At 38.0% G+C, this 20,718-nt stretch overlaps 1 protein-coding gene across 23 annotated transcripts in view; it reads left to right on the top strand.

Annotated features, from left to right (window-relative positions):
• Positions 1-20,718, top strand: part of nrxn2a (neurexin 2a) — a 316,646-nt gene that overhangs the window by 8,675 nt on the left and 287,253 nt on the right. For 8 of the 23 annotated variants that reach the window (XM_077233369.1, XM_077233384.1, XM_077233379.1 and 5 more), the window contains exons 2-4: positions 5,681-5,701; positions 20,222-20,251; positions 20,458-20,490. The exons of 6 other annotated variants lie outside the window; for them this stretch is intronic. In XM_077233369.1, coding sequence (XP_077089484.1) covers positions 5,681-5,701; positions 20,222-20,251; positions 20,458-20,490 — 84 coding nt within the window. The remainder of the gene's footprint in view (positions 1-5,680; positions 5,702-20,221; positions 20,252-20,457; positions 20,491-20,718) is intronic. 9 more of the 23 variants (XM_077233380.1, XM_077233372.1, XM_077233390.1 and 6 more) reach the window with 4 other exon arrangements.

The raw sequence follows: 20,718 nt of genomic DNA, 5'->3' as shown, positions 1-20,718 counted from the left end.
ACCTTTTCATGTAGTGTTGGATTCCTTCCTTTCTGTGGCCTTTTTACTCTGTGTGAGAGACTCAAATCGCAGAGGCTTACCTTTAAGTGTACAGGGAACAAGCTTTCACTGTGAAAACAAGGCCATCCGCTCCCCAGGATGTAGCTGAGAGTCTGTCTTATTTATCAACACAAATTAGTCTGGGTTGCCCTCAACATCGGGCTTTGTGTGCCAAGGATGCAAGCATGTCTGTATTTCCCTTTCAGACAGGCATCTGCTGCCATTGTGCAGTTTTGTGTTTCTTTTGTGGCCAAAACGCAAGCGAGTGAGGTTAGCTACATTCATCCGGCTTGGGGCTTATGTGTTTTTGCCAGTATCTGGTTGTGCGGTAATCAGCACCATAGTTTACTGTGCTTGGCAGAGTGCACAAGAAACCAAATAATGGTTTACACACATGGCAACAATTCAGCAAGTAATTAGAACAGGACATGGAGTCTTTTCAGCTGCCTTGTTAATTTTGCTTGGTGGCCAATTGCAATGCAACTCAGTCCCGGTCTTTTGAAACATCATAATAACTTCCTTTGCAGGAACAGGCTGACATTTTGATGTTTTTTTTCTTTCTTTTTTTCTTCCCAGTCAGTGAGTTGGTAACATGAATCAGGGGTAAATAATGACAAAATGTGTATTATTATGTGAAATATTCCTTTTTAATGCAGATTATGTTGATTTAACAGATTAACTATGGCCAATAGAAGGAATGACTTTGTTTTACAGTGGTGTTACTGTTAATGTTGGATGCATTAGAATACAGGAAGTTCAAATATCTGTTCCCATATACATATATCTATATCTCTATATCTATATATCTCTCTTTAGTGTCAGTCAGACCAATCTGTGCAGGAGGATGAGAATTCATATAAAACTTAATTTTCCAACTCGGTGTCCCTCATGATTCAACCACTTATTTTCTTTCATGCAATGAACACTCAGTGATCAGTTCATATGATCTGTCAACACACCACCAGATTTTTGCAGCAAGGTCAAAATGAATGTTAGCTCTCTCTTCACTGAGGGGAAATGATCTTTGTGTTAGATATTGCTTGCATTTGCTTTCTTTGTTTAATAAAAGGAGCTTGTTGGAGCTTGTCAGATTTGCTTTTAGACCCAGGAAAGACACCCCAAATCCCATCCCTGTGCACTCAAGTGCATTTGCTGGTGTGCCTGTGTGGCTCTGCATGTTCAAAATCCTTATAGTGGAAAATAAATACAGACTGCACAGACAAAGATGTATTGCTGGAATGCATGTTTTCATGGTTTTCATCCACAAAATGTCAGTACAGGTTTACCTAATTCCCTTACTACTTACCTACTTACAATTCTAAAGGCAATTATCATAAAATTACTTAATAGTTTTGCATTAATTATTCCTTATCTAAAAAAAATAATTTCTATTGTATAGATCAAATGGTGTAAAAGATCAAAACTTTATATACTGTCCATCCCCTGTGTGTGTGTGTATGTGTGTGCACATGCTTACAGATTTCACTTTTTTACTTTTGTTTTAAAATATTGTCACATTTCTTGCCTTCATATTTTAGCCGCCCGGCTAGGTTTCAAAAATGCCCTAGATCTATACATATTCTTGTAGACTTGTCCCAGGCTTTCATTCTTAAAATTTGTTTAAAAGTTTGTGTACTTGTTTAACAAGTATAAAACAGTGTCAGTGAGGAGTATGCTCAAGATGTGATGTGTGAAGAAAATGAACAAATAAAGGTAAATATATATATTTTTTTGTATTTTTAATATGCAGAAGTGTGAAAATATTATCTGTCTGTATTTACAATTTATGTGGCCTGTAAAAACATTGGGAGAGCAAGTTAAAATTTGAACTACTGACTGTGCCAACTGAAAAAAAATAAAACTTTTGAACCCTGACGGGCTATAACAGAGATGGAAGTGAGGCACAGTAAAATAATAGTTTAAGAATAATGCTTTTTACTAAAGATTGCATTAACAATTGTGAGACAAGTGCTCACAGAGGAGATGGTGTTTTTTAAAGCAGCCAGGGGACTCTGCTACACGGGTTGGGAAAATCATTCCAGCATTGAAGTACAGTGAAAGTGAGAGATCAGTGTAGTGATTTTCAGCCTCTGTTCTTTAATGACTGATTAAAAATCCTAACTTTCACACTCACAATTATGTAGGATTATCAAAAAGACTTGTTACAACAGCAACAACAAAACAAAAAAGGACAACAGACAACAGCATTAAGTCAATTAGACACTGGCGAGAAGCCAAACTACAGTTGAGAATCTGTTTTGTTAAGTGGGTGACACCTATATTATTGATTTACTGCAATACAAATCAAAAAGACTGTTAATTTAATACAAATCAAAAAGACTGTTAATTTAATATTTCAGCTTCTGTGAACACTTTCTCTATAGTTGTGGATGGAGATGCCTCCTCATATTTGATAATCGAGTTCACACTGGTGGACCTGATTCAGATCAAGAGAGGGATTAACATCGCTTTACTAAATAGAGACAGATTACATGCCACTCTGACTTTTTCAAACTGTCAGGCTGAGATCATGCTAATAACCCACATGGCACTAGCCTAGCACGCTCATTCTGAGAAGCTCCAGACGCTGTCACCATGTCAGCTCGGCCATGCTCGATTCATTACAATTCTCCGGGTCTTTGTTGCCGTGACCAATTTGAGGGAGCCGAGGAGAGCACTTGTAAAGGTTAAATCGGCCCTCATGATTTATGGGCGGCTGACAGTTTTGCATGGCCTGATATCCAGAGCCAAGCAAGCAGCTCCCACAAACACAGTGTGATTAAGAGATTTACTGTCTCGCTCCAGGCAATCGAGCAGCATTTGCGCTGAGGGTTTTATGTCGCCTTTTGTCCCGGCTTTAGTTGTGCTTTCAGTTTCCCTTTGCGAGTGTTGTCAGTGTGCGCTAATGTCCCCCTCGAATGTAACACACCTGAGGTAATGGACAGACATGGGTTACATCCAAAAACTTAAAAATACTGCCTTCGAGGATGCATTTCAAGCTAGGAAGTCTTCAAGGCACGTCCGAATCCAATGTTAGCTTGCCGCCTTGTCTCCTGAGATCCCTTCATCTGATCAATTTTCCATTCTGTGACAGTTAAGCTAAAAAATAAAGGTGGCGACTGAAAGTTGCGGTTGGTGGTCAGTTTGTGTAAATATAAATTTTTGAACAACTCCTAAATGGCATTTCTAGCGAGAAATTGCTATTGCAGTAATATTCGCTTCGTTATCAGCAAAGCTCGCTCTATTTTGCTGTAGATCATTAAACCCTTATGCTGCCTCAGAAGTCTGTTCGAAATGTGTTTCGTGAGGTACCGAGGTGAGGTGCGAAAATGCTGCCTGAAAAGTCATCGCCTGATAGGGCAGTGAGGCAACAAGTCAGCTGCCTATGTTTTCGGATGGAGCCATAGTCTAAATTACTTGATAATTGATAAAGCAGTCCATTAAGATTTGCTTGGAAACCTCGGATTTAATTTGTAGTCGTTGAGTGTCCGAGATTAGGAAAATGGAAAATAAATCAGCGCTCTCTCTCTCATGGGTGCTCGTTTACGTGCCAACGTCTCCATGGCCACATAATGATGATCGCAAAATAACATTCAAAAAGATTCCTCTTTAATTGGCCATAGGGTTAGGTCTCGGTATTCAATGTCCATGTGGAAGCCACCAAGTGTTCTCATTAGTGTTTTAGAGTGAATATTGTTGCCCTCCACCTTTTAAGAGCTGCAAACACCTCCTCTCACAGCTACTTTTCCTCATTATCACAGTGGCAACAGTCACCCTCCATGACCAGACCATCCAGCTCCACACAAGCCCCACCTAGCAAGCCTTTGACGTCCTCCCCTGACTCCTATTATTTCACAGTACAGGCTTTTCCGTGCCTTGCTTGGCCCTGCTCTTAGTCTGTCCTATGGTCTCAAGTATGTCATAAAGGTAGCACCTGACCTTTTTGCCTCTTAGAGAACTTACCGTGGAAGTATGATTAGCATCATATTCAAATGATGGTATTAATGAGTCCCAAATTACTTTTTGTCTGTACCCAGATTAATTTATAGGAATAATTATTTGATATATTCAATGAGCAAGTATCAGTATTATACATATTATGTAAGTAGATAATATTTGGCTTTGTGTACATTTATTAAAATGTGTGCCTTGGGGAGCTTGGATAAGTCTACTCTTCAGTTGAACATCTTACAGGTTTTTTCTTGCCACGACTAGTCTCTAAGGTATTAAAGTCGGACTCTGCATGAAACAGAAGTTGCGAATAGAATTCCCAATTTTCATGTACTATATATCTAAATGAAAAGGCTTTTAGTGGGAGGAAGAAAATGTAGGGCGAAACTTGATTTCGTCCTCAGGAATTGATTGAATCTTACTAAGTTGGGAATTGATAACTAAATGGAGGTAGATCTGAATGCCAGTTTGCAATCAGTTGTGTCTGATATATAGACCCGCTCTCTGTCGAGACATTTGAAGGGGTAGGGGAGGTGCACATGAATTAAAAAAATATATATTGATGTGCACAGATAAATCATAAATCTCCGATATCGCATACTGTCTGAGTTTGCAAACTTTAAAGTATTTTCAATATAGTATGAATGTGTGATCCAGACATGCTACATGTGCCATATTGGCTTGTTGGCATATTGGCAAGCTTCCTTGAAATACGTCATCCGACATACTTTTTCTCGCCTTTTGTATAGAAGTGAAGTAGGCATATTTGAATGCAGAGCTGGATAGCACTTTCTAGATGGTTTTAATATGACCTTCATATTCATATAACAAAAAGGAAAAAAGTTGAAATTTGTTAGTTTTAATAAAAATCAACCCACTGGGAAATAAAAGTCGAAGAAACTCCCATTTATAGATTGAATCATTGTATCTCAGAAAACAACACAAGCAACATGCATCCCAGCTCCCATGAGTCTAATCATCTAGACATCTACTATAAACAGTCGTCTGCAGTAATGACAATAACATTTGAGTATATGACTTGATTTATGACTCAAACAAGTGGTGCGTGAATTTTTATCATGTTTTAGTCAGACTGAAATCTACAGTAGACTCCCAAGGATGCAATTATGAGCTTTTTAAAGTTTCTGCCAACAACATTTGCAAGTACTTACTGTATTCTCAAGTGGTGGTATTTTACTTCACATGCCCTCAAATATATCATACACTTTTGAGTCATACTGTTTAACCACTTTAAAATGACTTTCCCACTCTGAGTTCCTTGTTTTACTTTTCTGAATGCTTTTCTTACTGATGCATATGAATTTTTTTTGGATGCGCACATGTTTTGCTCCTACACCTAAATATTCATAAAGTGTAGGATTACGAGTAGGCCTATACCATACTTTTTTTTTTTTAAATGTATATTGATAGTTAAATGCATATAGCATGTTTGCCATGTATACTTTAATTTAATTTGACATTCAAACATGATACTTAAATATGAGCCATAACCTAAAACCTCATCTAACTTAATATTTTGATAGTCTCCCTTAGCAATTACACGTACATATATATGATCTTCAGCAGTGACATTTATAATTTATTTATAATGACAAATGCTGTATTCTGTGTTGTTGATTTATTATTCTCTTTTTTTCCTTCTCTCTCTTTCCCATCATTCCTGCTGCAGCTCTTCAGCAAGTTTTGGGAGGTAAGACCAATGTTTCGTCTTTTCATATCTGATTTGCTAGAGCTGATAGTGATGGGAGTGTCATCCTTCCTTGCATTGTCAGTTTGTACTGCAGTTCTGCTGACCGACACGACTGGACTAAAATTACTCACCTGCACAAGGCAAAGGCCAGATTCGAGATGTAATCGAGCGCCACGTGCCGTTGCGCGTGCTGCACCGGCTATAGGCGAGGAAACGCTAGACGGTAGAGTGTTTATGTTGTGGAGGATTTTATAATGATCGGTCTCCCGATTTCAGGGGTCCAGCCCTGCAGCTTTTATATGATCTCTGAATTAGATCTGCTGAATTAGACCGAGTAAGTGCAACCCAGGCTAGGATTAAGGCAGCTGGCAGTGGTCATGCAAAACCGCTCTGCCATATACAGCTCATGGGGAAGATAAATTGAACTGCAGTTAGAGTGAGAGCAGCGTAGGAGATGAATCCTGCAAGGCTTGACACTTCACAAGTTTGAATGCTGGAGAAGATCCCAAGTATATATTATTTTTCCAACACCTTCTCTGTGAATGATAAAACTTAAACGCTACGGCTTGTGATGTCCGTTCTTTTGTTTTAGCTTCAAGGACCTCTATATTTTATGTGGATGGATGGGTTACGTCTGAGGCCTGCAGAAATCCATCAACTCAATCTTGATTTTCAAAAACTAGTGATGAAAAATGTCTCTCTGATCAAAGAGATCCATGATGCCTTGGTTATTTAAAATGTATTATATCGTGCCTCGGAGCTGATGTGATGTCTGGGCTTGAAAATGATGGTGTACTACATTATTCAGCAGATGTTAAAACATTGTTAAAAGATACGCAGACCAATTTTTATTTTATTTTTTGTGAGCAGATTGAAAATTAAAATAGCATGAAGGAAATGGCAAAAAAATGCCTATATAATAGCGCCGCAAGTCTGAGGTCTTGCAAACATGAGCAGTCTATTGTGAAAAGGTCTGCTCCATTTAAAATATACACTCACTGATGCTATTGAAGGACTGTGATCATTGCCAGTGTCTGTATTTGTATTCATTCTCAACAGAAGGTTATCTTAAAGGCCACACTGACACTAGTGGATGACAGAGGCCTTCTTCTACAGCATGTGCTTTTAGCCTACACTTTTAATCATCCTCTGTTTCCCTTGTGAAGAGCTCAAGTGCTAGGACTATGGAAACATCAAATGGCAAGAATTGGACGGGGATGTGCCATATAAAGCAAGTGCTTGTGTCTTTATTGGATTAAAGCTTTCACACAGTGTCAGCACTTTGTTTCCAGTGCAGAACGCATGAAAACAAAAATGACACTCATTCAAGCAAACTCGCAACCATGCTTTTTTCATCTCCTTTTCTGGAATGTAGTGTGACATCTAAACAGCTCGATTTAGGTGTCCCATCAGTTTGTGTATGTATGTACAGCATTAAAAATCTGTCACATGGAGATTCAGTGACTGTTTGTGGATGGCCCTGTTTGTGTCTGGGTGGTCACAGCAAGACGGAGGTGTTTTAGCTGAAAGCAGGCGTAAGAAAATGGATTTTTGTGTTAGGTCAGAGACCTCAGCCATGTACTGAAAATACCAGCTTAGACCTGTACAGATGTGTTTGTTGGTTTGGTGCTACTTGTTGGTTTGGTGCTAGTCTAGTTAGAGGACCAGTAAAAATGACTGTAAAGATGTTTGGTTGGGGTGAAAAAAAAAACTGGCTGGTGGTAAGGAAGCATTCAGTGCTAGTTAATATGTAGCACTTAAAACATTTCAGAATGGATTTCTGGTCAAATTCTCATATTTTACACATTCTTGTGTATTTACTGTATAGTTTAACCTAAAATTGAAATGGAAATTATTGGAAATTCATAGATTTAAAGGTTATAGTTCACACAAAAATGAAAATTATCCCATCATTTACTCACCGTCAAGCCATCCTAGTTGTATATGAGTTTCTGCTTTCAGCCAAACACAGTCAGAGTTAGATTTTAAAAAAAATCCAGGCTCTTCCAAGCTTTATAATGGGACTGAATAGTAACTGAGATTTTGAAGCCCAAAAAACCACATCCATCATAAAATTAATCCATACGGCTCCAGAGAGTTAATAAATGCCTTCTGAAGCGATGTCTTTTTGTAAGAACATATATACATGTTTATAACTTTATAAATTAGAATCACTTGCTTCCGATAACAGTCAAAGAGTGACCTCTGACCTGACGCATGACGTATTGACGAACGCAGAAGAGCACACTAAAATAAATATTGCTGGTTTAACTTAAAGTAAGTTACCTGGTTGCCTTTTATATTTTGAGTTCATTTAAATAAAAATACAAAATTGAGGTATTACAATAAAGGAGATTGGTTCAATCACCAGAAACTTAAAATATGATGTTATCTGAACCACATTAATTATCTAAGTTGATTTGACAAAAAAAAAAGTTGTGATTAGCAAACCATTGAAAAACATGTTGTACACTGCAGAGGATAGAGCAAAACAAAACACCAGTTACGAATTGGAAGTCTAAAACAAGAATTTTGGAAAGAAATGTCGGAAAATAATGGGGTATTTTTTATTTTTGGATGAACTAACCCCACTTTATTTTGGTACTGCTGTACTACTGTAACTGCAAGGACACTAAAATAAAGTGTTACCTTTTTTAATTAATCAAGGATGCATTAAATAGCTCAAGTGACACTAAAGGTATTTATAATGTTACAAACAATATCTATTTGAATAAATTGTTATTTTAAACTTTCTATTTATCAAAGAATCTTTAAAAATGTATGTTTACTCAAAAATATTAAGCAGCACAACTGTTTAACATTAATAATAATAAATATTTCTTGACCACCAAATAAGAGTATAATACGGATTCATAGAATATATTAAGAAAAACTAATTTAATTGTTATCTTTGACAATATTCCTGCTTTAACTGTATTTCAAGTATAAATTAATTTAATGTATTGTGAATGAATGTGAAATAACAATGAACAATAGCGCTTATTATAAATGAACCTCATCCTAGATTAATAAATGCTGTGGGAAAAAAAAATTGTTAGCTCATGATACTGAATTCATTAACTTTTTAATGAATTGAACCTTCTTGTAAAGTGTTACCAACTAAACATCTCATTAAACATCACTTTGTACAGTCACAGAAACGTGGTTTAGTTTCAGCATCTATTTTTGCTTTTATACATAAACAAGACTTATCCACCAAACTGGATGACAACCATTTCAGTTCACAAGCGGTTTTCATCCAGTCAATGCTGTTGACCTTGTAAATAAGCAACATATATTATGCAAATAAGATCCAAATAACAATGCTTACAAATGTACAGTGTGAAATTTTGAAACATGACTATGCAGGATTAATTACTAGCCTAGAGTAAAGTATGAGCAGTGAGAAGCAGATAGATAACCCAGAATTATGTTTAACCAAGGTTTAAAGGAAATCTCTAGATCCCTGCAGGACACAGTGTTTAACTCTCATTTACACTTGTTACTTTGTGTTGAGGTCATATGATTTGACGGTGTGTGTATGTGTAGACAGCATGTTTTGGGATCTTGATATGCCTCAGTTAGCCGTCTGTGCTCTCATGCATACCGTGATCTTCAGGATGTTTACAGCCTTATCATTCCTCTGCTTCCATCCTTGGAGGAAAAGCTCTGATGTCACTGCTGCTCACTGCCAGTCTTGAGTGCCGGAGCATAATCCAAAGCCTGGCTCTTCACTGTCCAACTTTTGCTCCAGTTAGGCAACATAGAGCAGGCTTGACCGCAGTGACCATGACCGCCAGCGCCCCGTGAGAGGCATGTGAGGACGTCAGAAGAGGGAGTACAGCTGGCTCTGCCATGCCCAATCCTCCCAGTGCCTTAGTGACCTTGGCATAATCCTCCAACTGAAGAAAAACCTCTAGGAGTTTCAGACTAATCCCCTCGCAGCATATTCAGGAGTTTTTTTATTCAGTGCCGTGCAGGAGCTAATCAGAGATCATGTTTTGATATGCAGTAGATAGAGAATCTGTTATGGCTCAGAGTTTTATGTGCTGAGCATTTGCAAAGCATCTTGCGGCCAGTAGCTTATGGGACTCTGATAGTCACTTTCCTCCTGAGAAATCTTAGTATTCACCGATGGAGTCAGCAATGTGATTTTTCTCTTTTTATAATGTTTATGATCCTGTGACTGGAGATAATGCTCTGCTCTACTAGGGGTGTAGCGGATCGTAGTTAATTCATGATCCGTGCAGATCATGTCCCACGGTTCGGCACACGTGTTAAATTGCTACATTTAAAGTCGGCATGAAGTGGAAGTTGCAATAGTTTTTTTCCCCCCTATTCTTACTTATAACCGAGTAAAACTGCTTCACAAACGAAAAAATTATGGGCAGAACTTTTGTCAGTCTGGATTTGATTGGATCATTGTCTTTTAATGCAGTCAGTTATGTCTTAATTAAATGTAAACCGTTTAGAAAGAAATCTAAATGTATCAGTATATTGGATCTGTGCATTCAGTCTTAAAGTGACAGCAACCTAATGTACCTGCTGTCATCTGCCATTTAATGTTAATTAAACAAAGCAGAGGCTTTTTGCTAAGTCCACCCTACGAAATCCCCATTGCAGGAAAAAATCAAAAGAAAAAAATTACCATCATGCCTCATATCGCACTTTAACAACTGAGTATTGAATATTTAAAGGGATAGTTCATCCAAAAATGAAGATTAGGTTTGGAACAACTTGAGGTTGAGCAAATGATGACAGAATTTTCATTTTTGGGTGAACTATCCCTTTAAGCTTTTTGAAAGTAGTTTTTGTTCAAACCAAACCGGATCTGTTCCTCAAAAGCCGCAATATGAACTGAACCGTGAGTTTTGCGATCTGTTGCACCCCTATGCTCCACCGCATGGCAAGCTATTCTTTTTTGCTACATCAAATAAAAAACTCCAGCACGCAAACTCTTAAAACTAAAGGTTTATTATCGGTTCGATGATTAACCTTCAACAACCACAGAACCTTTCCATTGCACAAAAGGTTCATTAGGGTGAAAAGGGGTTCTTTTAGATTTATTAAATTGTTCTCTATACTAAATGTTCTAATATAATGGTAATATCTTGAAATAATAATAATATTGTCCTGAATATCTCAAAGTAATGATGTTGTCTTAAATATAATCTTGAAATAATGAGATCTCATTATTTTGAAATATCTCACTGAAATCTCATGTCTAATTATTTAAATTACTACTATATCATTAGTTTGAAATCTCATCTCGAAATAAAAAAAAAACGATTGAGATCTCGTTTTGAAATATTTTGAGATGGTTTAGGAGATATTACATTTAAAATATAACACCTAGATACCAACTCAAAAATATTTAGATTTTTTTTTTAAATGTCAAATTGAGTTTGTATCTATAGGGTATCTTTTAAAATATCTCAACATATATCTTGACGCTCTCTCGAAATAATGAGACCTCTAATAATGAGAAAATAAGATGCTATCTAATTTTGAGTTAAGCATTTTTCCCCTTGTATTAACTTGTGCTGATTTTTTTTTTTCTTTTTATGTGGCAGAAATGGACATCCATAGAATTCAAATTGCTGTTTCCACAGCAACGTAGGGATAGGCCAAAATGTTAGGATGGAATTATGTGGAGTAAATCCCATAATTACTTTTTCTGTTTGAATGAATGTTATGAAACCGCAAAGGCAATGTTCTAAATTTCTAGCTGAGCATCTGTTAAATTTGACTATATTCACCAAGATATGCATATTAAATCATCCCATACATTTTGCAATATGCATTTTATGGGACGAAACATTCCTTGTAATGGAAACACGTTAACCTAAACAAGCTGTTTTGTTTGCCTGGCATGAATTTATTTATTTATTTATTTCATTTGCTCAGTTTTTATTATTCCTGCATACAATTTGATGCACTCTTGCCATTTAAAAAATATATATCTCCCCTCTTCCAGAAAACAATTTATGAAGTAAACATTTTTATGGCTATATTATTGACCCATAAAAAAAAATTGAACTCTTGAAAACCACTTTCATCCAGATTTAGCCAGACAGGTGGAGGTGAACGGCCATGATAATAGAGCAGGACAAGAGCAGAAGTATGAGAGTGAGGCAGGCAGACAGAAAGAAACAGAAGGGAGTGGGTTAGATGCGCCGGCAACGTCATACTAAGGGAGACACGGGAGCCTGTTGCTATGCCAACGCAGATGGGCCACCGCATTTCAATGCAGACGTCCGCAGCAGGCCTCTCCACGTCAGACAGCGCTGTGCAGGCAGTGACGCCTTGCATTTGCATTCTCAGAAAATAAATGTTTACATGAAGCATACGCTCCTTTTTAAAATACCAACACCTCAAGGCTACCGCTGCTCTGTCCGCTGTTCTGCTCAGTGGGTACGCAGCCGCTCTACCTGTTTCATATTGAAATGTGCATCGCTGGAAGGGAAGTGAGACTTCTCCATGAGACATTACTGTCCGTCTTTGTATCTCTTGGTTAAATTAGCTGAATAAATTGTTCTCTCTCTCTCACCATTTCGAGAGAGAGTATAAAATTGACATTTGTGGGAGACTGCTCGTTGGTCGCAAGTGAAAAACGCAGCATTGAAGTGTTAGACCAAAATCAATTAATATTTAATAATTATTTGTGTGCTGTGTGCTTGTTCCTTTTAGTTAAGGCTGTTGAGCAAGAAATCTGAATGTAAACACAGCGTAAATGCCTCCATTTCACAGTAGAGCGGCTCTGTAAGCTTTTTTTCGCTGTGCCGATCGTTGTTTAAATATTTGTTAACAAGGTGTGTGTTGCTTTTTAATTCCCGGGTGGTTGTGTGCTCCCTTGCTATCTGTTGATGCAGTTGGCTTTTTCACTGTACTCAATTACGTCCCAGTTTGTAGGTAATTTCATCTTCATTTTTCAAATTTGAGAAGTCACTGTGGCATAAACTGTTATGTGAAACAGATGTGGCAGCTGAGATGTGACTAGTGACGAATGACACTTTTATAGGCTTCTGTGACTGAAATTAGAATGAATGAGGCAAAAGAACACCATTTCGAGTGGCAGAAAAATAACTTTTAAAACATGCAGATGCCTGGATATGGGGTCATTTATAAATAAAATAAGTTCTCTTTATGTGTCTAAAAGTGTGAGAGGCACATAAATGATGTATCGTCTTCAAAAGCGACGCCTCTTAGTCTATGGGCATCATAACATAAGGTGTCACCTCACCAGACCAGATAACTTCTGCATGAGGAACGACATGTTTGCAGTTTTTAGATGGATGGATGAATGAAAGAATAGATCAGACAGAAAAATGGATGGTTAGATGGTGCGTGAATATATAGATGGATTTGCTTTGGCCAACGGTTTGTGGTTTATGAATGTCGCAACCTTTAAGTTGAATTTGTCTTATTGTTTTGAAAATGTATGGATTAAATAGGATTGAATTCAATTCAGTTCCTTTAATGAGCTCTGCACTATCTGAGTACAAAATGGCCTAATATTTACCATGAGGTACAAGTTCATGACCCCCCCCCCCTTTATTTTTTATTTAACGGACCATGTATATTTTAACTGCTGGTCAGCATTTATATTTCACAGATTTCACCATTTTTATCACCCTTCTGCCTTCACTGGCATTTCTACTTTTTTTTAAAAAAATCTTTTTTAATGCCTCTGCAGTGTGACAAATTACTTTTTAAATGTACAAATAGTCCATGCGCTCTCTCCATTAATATAAAGTCGTGAAAGCTGCTTGAATAACAATTGCGATTATAAAAGAATTAGTGAAATGCTGTTTAAAATGATTTTAGATGGAGTACAACATGTCACACCGCAGGACATATCAACAAAAAAAGAATTTCATACTAGCTAACCCTTTTCTGAAATTCTTCTTGGACTTTGCCATGACAAAACATATTCTTGAGGAGCTATAGCATGCAGTATTGCATACTGTAGGTACTAAAATATAATTTGCTATAATATGCAATAATAATACTCAATAGGACTATTCAAAGTATTATACAATGCATATTATATATTTTTATATTTAAGTGAGCAAAAGGAAATATCCCACGGCTGTTATTTGTTCTAAAACACGTGTAATCTATGGATACTAATATAATGTGCTAAAATATGATGTTATGCTATACTATAATATGCTATGATAAAATTTGACTTTAACTGCCTTTGAATAATATTTATGTATTACTAAAATATGTAATACTAAAATATAATGTATAATATATATATATCATATATTTGAATATTTTAATTGGTGGTAATACAGGTCCTTCTCAAAAAATTAGCATATTGTGATAAAGTTCATTATTTTCCATAATGTAATGATAAAAATTAAACTTTCATATATTTGGATTCATTGCACACCAACTGAAATATTTCAGGTCTTTTATTGTTTTAATACTGATGATTTTGGCATACAGCTCATGAAAACCCAAAATTCCTATCTCAAAAAATTAGCATATCATGAAAAGGGTCTCTAAACGAGCTATTAACCTAATCATCTGAATCTACTAATTAACTCTAAACACCTGCAAAAGATTCCTGAGGCTTTTAAAAACTCCCAGCCTGTTTCATAACTCAAAACCGCAATCATGGGTAAGACTGCTGACCTGACTGCTGTCCAGAAGGCCATCATTGACACCCTCAAGCAAGAGGGTAAGACACAGAAAGAAATTTCTGAACAAATAGGCTGTTCCCAGAGTGCTGTATCAAGGCACCTCAGTGGGAAGTCTGTGGGAAGGAAAAAGTGTGGCAAAAAACGCTGTACAACGAGAAGAGGTGACCGGACCCTGAGGAAGATTGTGGAGAAGGACCGATTCCAGACCTTGGGGGACCTGCGGAAGCAGTGGACTGAGTCTGGAGTAGAAACATCCAGAGCCACCGTGCACAGGCGTGTGCAGGAAATGGGCTACAGGTGCCGCATTCCCCTGGTCAAGCCACTTTTGAACCAGAAACAGCGGCAGAAGCGCCTGACCTGGGCTACAGAGAAGCAGCACTGGACTGTTGCTCAGTGGTCCAAAGTACTTTTTTCGGATGAAAGCAAATTTTGCATGTCATTCGGAAATCAAGGTGCCAGATTCTGGAGGAAGACTGGGGAGAAGGAAATGCCAAAATGCCTGAAGTCCAGTGTCAAGTACCCACAGTCAGTGATGGTCTGGGGTGCCATGTCAGCTGCTGGTGTTGGTCCACTGTGTTTTATCAAGGGCAGGGTCAATGCAGCTAGCTATCAGGAGATTTTGGAGCACTTCATGCTTCCATCTGCTGAAAAGCTTTATGGAGATGAAGATTTCATTTTTCAGCACGACCTGGCACCTGCTCACAGTGCCAAAACCACTGGTAAATGGTTTACTGACCATGGTATTACTGTGCTCAATTGGCCTGCCAACTCTCCTGAACTGAACCCCATAGAGAATCTGTGGGATATTGTGAAGAGAAAGTTGAGAGACGCGAGACCCAACACTCTGGATGAGCTTAAGGCCGCTATCCAAGCATCCTGGGCCTCCATAACACCTCAGCAGTGCCACAGGCTTGTTGCCTCCATTCCACGCCGCATTGAAGCAGTCATTTCTGCAAAAGGATTCCCGACCAAGTATTGAGTGCATAACTGAACATAATTATTTGAAGGTTGACTTTTTTTTGTATTAAAAACACTTTTATTGGTCGGATGAAATATGGTAATTTTTTTAGATAGGAATTTTGGGTTTTCATGAGCTGTATGCCAAAATCATCAGTATTAAAACAATAAAAGACCTGAAATATTTCAGTTGGTGTGCAATGAATCTAAAATATCTGAAAGTTTAATTTTTATCATTACATTATGGAAAATAATGAACTTTATCACAATATGCTAATTTTATATTAAAGGGGATCCATTACACCCCTTTTTACAAGATGTAAGTCTCAGGTGTCCCCAGAATGTGTCTGTGAAGTTTGAGCTCAAAATATCCCACAGATCATTTATTATACCATGCTGCAAATGTATTATACCATGCATTTTTGAGGATTATCATATCACTGTCAGTAGGGCTGCATGATTAATCACAATTTACATGAAATTGCACTTAAACCGATTTTGAAACCTCAAAGGCTGCAAATTTTCTTTTTTTTTTTATGCACAGTTTGTCATTGATGTACGGCTCTGTAAACACTGCTCCATCTGAAAGCACTGAGAGTTTGAGTCGCTTATAACATGCATTTGAAGAAGCAACACGCATCAAACATCTTTCCAAACATGAGAAGCATTTATGAACATCTTGTCCAGCAAAAGATATTTAATAACGTGCTTTTACTCCAAACTCACTTCATAACGACAGTTGAGCATCCTTCTGTGAGATGATGTGGCTTCTTACACAGAATAAGGGAGTCATGTTTATTACACAGTCATGGTCAGAATTAATGGCACCCCTGGTAAAAATAAATCTGCATCCTTTATCCTTTTGATCTTTCATTCAAAAAATTGCCAAAAATCTAACCTTTCATTGAAGTAAAATAATTGAAAGTGGAGGGGAAATCACATTATGAAATAAATGTTTTTCTCCAAAACACGTTGGCCACAATTATTGGAACCCTTTTATTAAATACTTTTTGCAATCTCCTTTTTTTAAGATAACAGCTCTGAGTCTTCTCCTATAATGCCTGATGAGTTTGGAGAACACCTGACAAGAGATCAGAGACCATTCCTCCATACAGAATCTCCCCAAATCCTGTAGATTCCCAGATCCATGTTGGTGCTTCTCCTCTTCAGTTCACTGCACTCTTCAGGTCAGGGAACTGGGACGGTCATGGCAGAAGCTTCATTTTGTGCTCTGTAATCGTTGTCCAGATGGAAGATCCAAACATGGCCCATTATAAGATTTCTAGCAGAAGCCGTCAGGTTTTGATTTTTTTATTCGTTGATATTTTATAGAATCGACGATGCCATGTATCTGAACAAGAAGTCCAGGACCTCCAGCAGAAAAATATGGCCACAACATTAAAGATCCAACGGTACATTAAATTGTACACATGGGGTACTTTTTATCCTTGTGTGCACCAAACCCATCTAGCATGTTTTCTGCCAAAAAGCTCTTATTTTAGTTTCATCTGACCACAGAACCCTGGGGCGTTTGAAGTTCCAGTCATTCTGACAACTGAATATGCTGGAGTTCGTTTTTGAACGAGCGAGGAGGATTTTTCTTGAAACCCTCCCAAACAACATGTGGTGATGTAGAGGTTGTTTGATTTAAAAAAAATCGACTTTCTGACCCCAAGACTCAAGTAATCTCTGCAATTCTCCACTGTGATCCTTGAAGAGTCTCTGGCCACTCAAACTTTCCTCCTCACCGTGCGTTAAGGCAATATAGACACACGTCCTCTTCCTGGCAGATTCTTAACATCTTTATTTGATTGGAACTTCTTAATTATTGCACTGATGGTCAAAATGGGGATTTTCAACTCTTTAGCTATTTTCTTACAGCCACTTTCTCTTTTGTGATGCTCAACAATCTTTTGTTGCACATCAGAACTATATTCTTCGGTTTTACTCATTGTGATGGATGAATAAGGTAATTTGGCCTTTGTTTCCTCATATTTAAACTCCTGTGAAACAAGAAGTCATAGCTAGACAGTTTCATGTTCCTAGTCACCCTGGTGTGCTAAAAAAAGGTAAACGTTTATGGGAATATACGTCAGAGATATTTTACCAATACCAATAATTGTGGCCAACGTGTTTTGGAGAAAAACATTTATTTCATAATGTGATTCCCCCCCGACCACTTTCAATTCTTTTACTTAAATGAAAGGTTCGATTTTTGGCAATTTTTTGAATGAAAGATCAAAAGGATAAAGGATGCAGATTTATTTTTTACAGCCAGCTTTGATCATATTTACCAGGGGTGCCATTAATTCTGACCATGATTGTACACGTTTAATCAAAACGTTTCAATCTTCTGTTTATTCAGCTACAGCGATAGTATGATGCCGATAGTAGGGATTTCCTGGAATGATGTGCGACGGGGCATATTTGGCGTGTCTGCATGAGAGCGCCCTCTGGCATTCAGATGGAGCAGCTTTTACTACTGATCAGCCGCACTGCACTGACAAGCTGCGCTTAAAATAATCACAGCCTTTGCCAAATTGCGTCCGTTTTCATTGTGATTTTAATAATGCAGCCCTAGCGGTCCGGCTCACATGACATTGCAAATTCTTCGTCATCATGAAAGTTATTCATGCGTTTTGAAGCCATATCAGTTTAAATTTCTGATATATGGTTTTCTGAGCGCACACAGACGAAGCACGTGCGCAAAAAATCTGGCTGGCAGACGCCGCGTTACGCGAGTATTAAACAAAGTTCCGTTTCACATCTTATAGCGCTTAAACTGTCAAATAAACTGAAGGTAGTGTCGAAAACACACAAAGTTTACATAAACAGTCGGTTATGTCTGTGAACATAAACAGCAGGGATGGAAATCGTATGTGTATATTAGATCTGTGAATTAAAGTGAAAACAGCGTAATATGCAATATCTTCTGCTGTATATGCTGTTAATATGAAACAAAAGAAAAACAGAAAATCACTCTCTGCTCTTGACTGAATAACTTTAGTAGCTTTGATAAGAATGCATTTGGAATTGAAATGGATGTATTTTTACCACAATCGGGTGGTTGTGTACACAAACTGCTAATTATGTTCAAAAACAATATAAAAGAGAATTTTGCAAAATAGGTCCCCTTTAATATAAAATAATATAATGAATATATTTACATTGTAAATATAACATCAATGTACATGTATTATTGAATGAATAATACATTGAATATCTACATGAGCAAAGGCAATATCAGAATATAATATGAAATGACTTTGAATATTCATTTGAATATTTAAATAAGCAAAGACAATAACCCCTTACTCGTTCTAAAGCACTTGCATTAGTTGGACCGTGTTCAGATACCGCCATTTTGCTTTCCTTAGATATTGTCTGTGTATTATTGTTCACCGTATCCCTTGCGATTTCACACATTGTAATTGTTGGCAAGTTGCAGCTCTTGTCCTATTCTCAAAAACCAAACCATCTTTTATCGTCTCGCTCCCTTCATTTCTGATATTTTTTAATGGAATTGGCTGCACAATGACTAGTAACTCCCAGGTACAATGATCTATTCTACAGCAGTGTTATCTCCCTAATAGAGTGCAGCATAGAAGTAGCAGGGCAAGTGACTGTACCCCGGTAATTGTCAAGGAATCACACAGGAACATCAGAGAGAACAATGACGCTATAACTCTCCTTTCTATAATCATAATATTCTTTTGTTTCAAGGAAATGAAACTCCTAGGCAATGAGAGCTCCAAGCGGGCCCGGCCTCTTTAAATCCGGGATTGTTTTTGCCATGTGGTTTCCTTGGAGGTGCATTTGGAATACGGAGGAAACAGTCTCCCTTTTCAATTAAATATCGCCTTGAATGCGATTCAGTTCACCAGAGAGCGTTCGTAATGTGTGGCATTCCTGACGGTAATCATATTCCTCGCAAAATGAAATAAGCGCGTAAATGGAGTTAATGTGGATTTTCGGGAAGCTCCCAGCTGATGCATTTTTTTTCTGATCTTGATGTGCTTTTGCTTTCCAGTTTGTTTACTGCACTGGTATGAAATGCCATTTACTGCACTGGATCGAAATCTCACCAGTTTCCTGTGCCTGACCCCACCATTTTGGTTCGCTCGTCTCATCCGGATTTGCATAGCAATTCCTCCTGATTGTCTTCTGCATTTCTGTACGACTCTCCATCACATTAGTCGGAGTAAACAGCAACTACTGCACCGTGATTACAGAACTCAAACTGCCGGATAATGGCTCCCGCATCGGTGTGTGTAATTGATTGGTATTGAGCTGTCAAGCTGCATACATTATTACAGCGCTGAAATCAACTCGCAGGCTTTTGTCTGTTAGTAAGACGATAGACCGTCTGGGACGGCTTGCTTCTGTGCTCTTGGGAGAATTTATCTTGGTCCCCGCTGCTTTTTATGAGACATTTCCCCACTGCTTTCTGATCTCTCTTTGCTATTTTACGAGACTGTGGCTTTCGAATGCAACATTTATGGGTGTAACTGCTATAGCATAGAAGCATATGATCTAAGGAATGCTATCTGCCAAACACTAAATATGTGCTCCATTAGGAGAAAAAGCATTTTTTTTGAGCAAGTGCCTTTTTGGCACTTGTGCCAATTGAAATGCTTTTTTCCTTACCCTTTCCCCTCCCTCCCTTCCTTTTCCCTCTTCAACACCTCTTATTGCCCCCTTCCCTTGAAGAACTGTGTGTGTTTATTTTACCTTCCTCCTTTTTGTTCCCCCTCCCCTTTGGTTTCCTTCAAATTTGGCATCCGTGTTTGCCTCAGGATGTCTGTCACAAACTGCAGTCAAACGTTGTGACAATGCTTTTCGTTTCCGCCCGTGCCTTTTTTATGACCCTCTTATTTCTTTTTTCCTTTTTCCTGTTTTTTCCTTCAAGGTCTGGCGCACCTGACGTTAAAGAGCCAAGGTATGGGGCCTCTCCCATTTCTTTTTTCTTTTTTCCCCAATTCCCCCTTTTTTGTACCTAACCCTTGCTTCCACAACTCATTTAATCTACCTTTTTTCCTTCCATTTCTTTGTCCCTTTGGTTTCTGTGCCCTTTCATTCTCTGCTATCTGTGTGTTCTCCATGTGCGTCTCCTCACCCCTGTCCTGTCCACTGGCCCAGCCCCAGGAGCAGCTCCTCTGATGGCCACTCCTGCAGCAGGTAACGCTCTTACGCTCTCCCTCACATGTTTGTTTTGGTCCTGGTGTTGTGCGGTCAGAAAACCGTACCCAGAATGCACAGAGCCAGAGCTCTGCTGTCATTCTAGCTGTTTGGCTCTATTTAAAAAAAGATAGTTTTGATTGAAAAGTGCAGATGGAATGCGTTTTTATTTAATATGTCCTAATTGTTCTTGCTTAATTTTCTTTCTTGATTATGGGTGTGTATTTG

Source organism: Siphateles boraxobius, unplaced genomic scaffold (assembly GCF_051911475.1).
Source record: "Siphateles boraxobius isolate OS27281-9 unplaced genomic scaffold, OSU_SipBor_1 18, whole genome shotgun sequence".
Classification (NCBI taxonomy): Eukaryota; Metazoa; Chordata; class Actinopteri; order Cypriniformes; family Leuciscidae; genus Siphateles; species Siphateles boraxobius.
The sequence above is the reverse complement of the archived record's forward strand: the minus strand, read 5'-3'. Positions and strand labels throughout refer to the sequence as shown.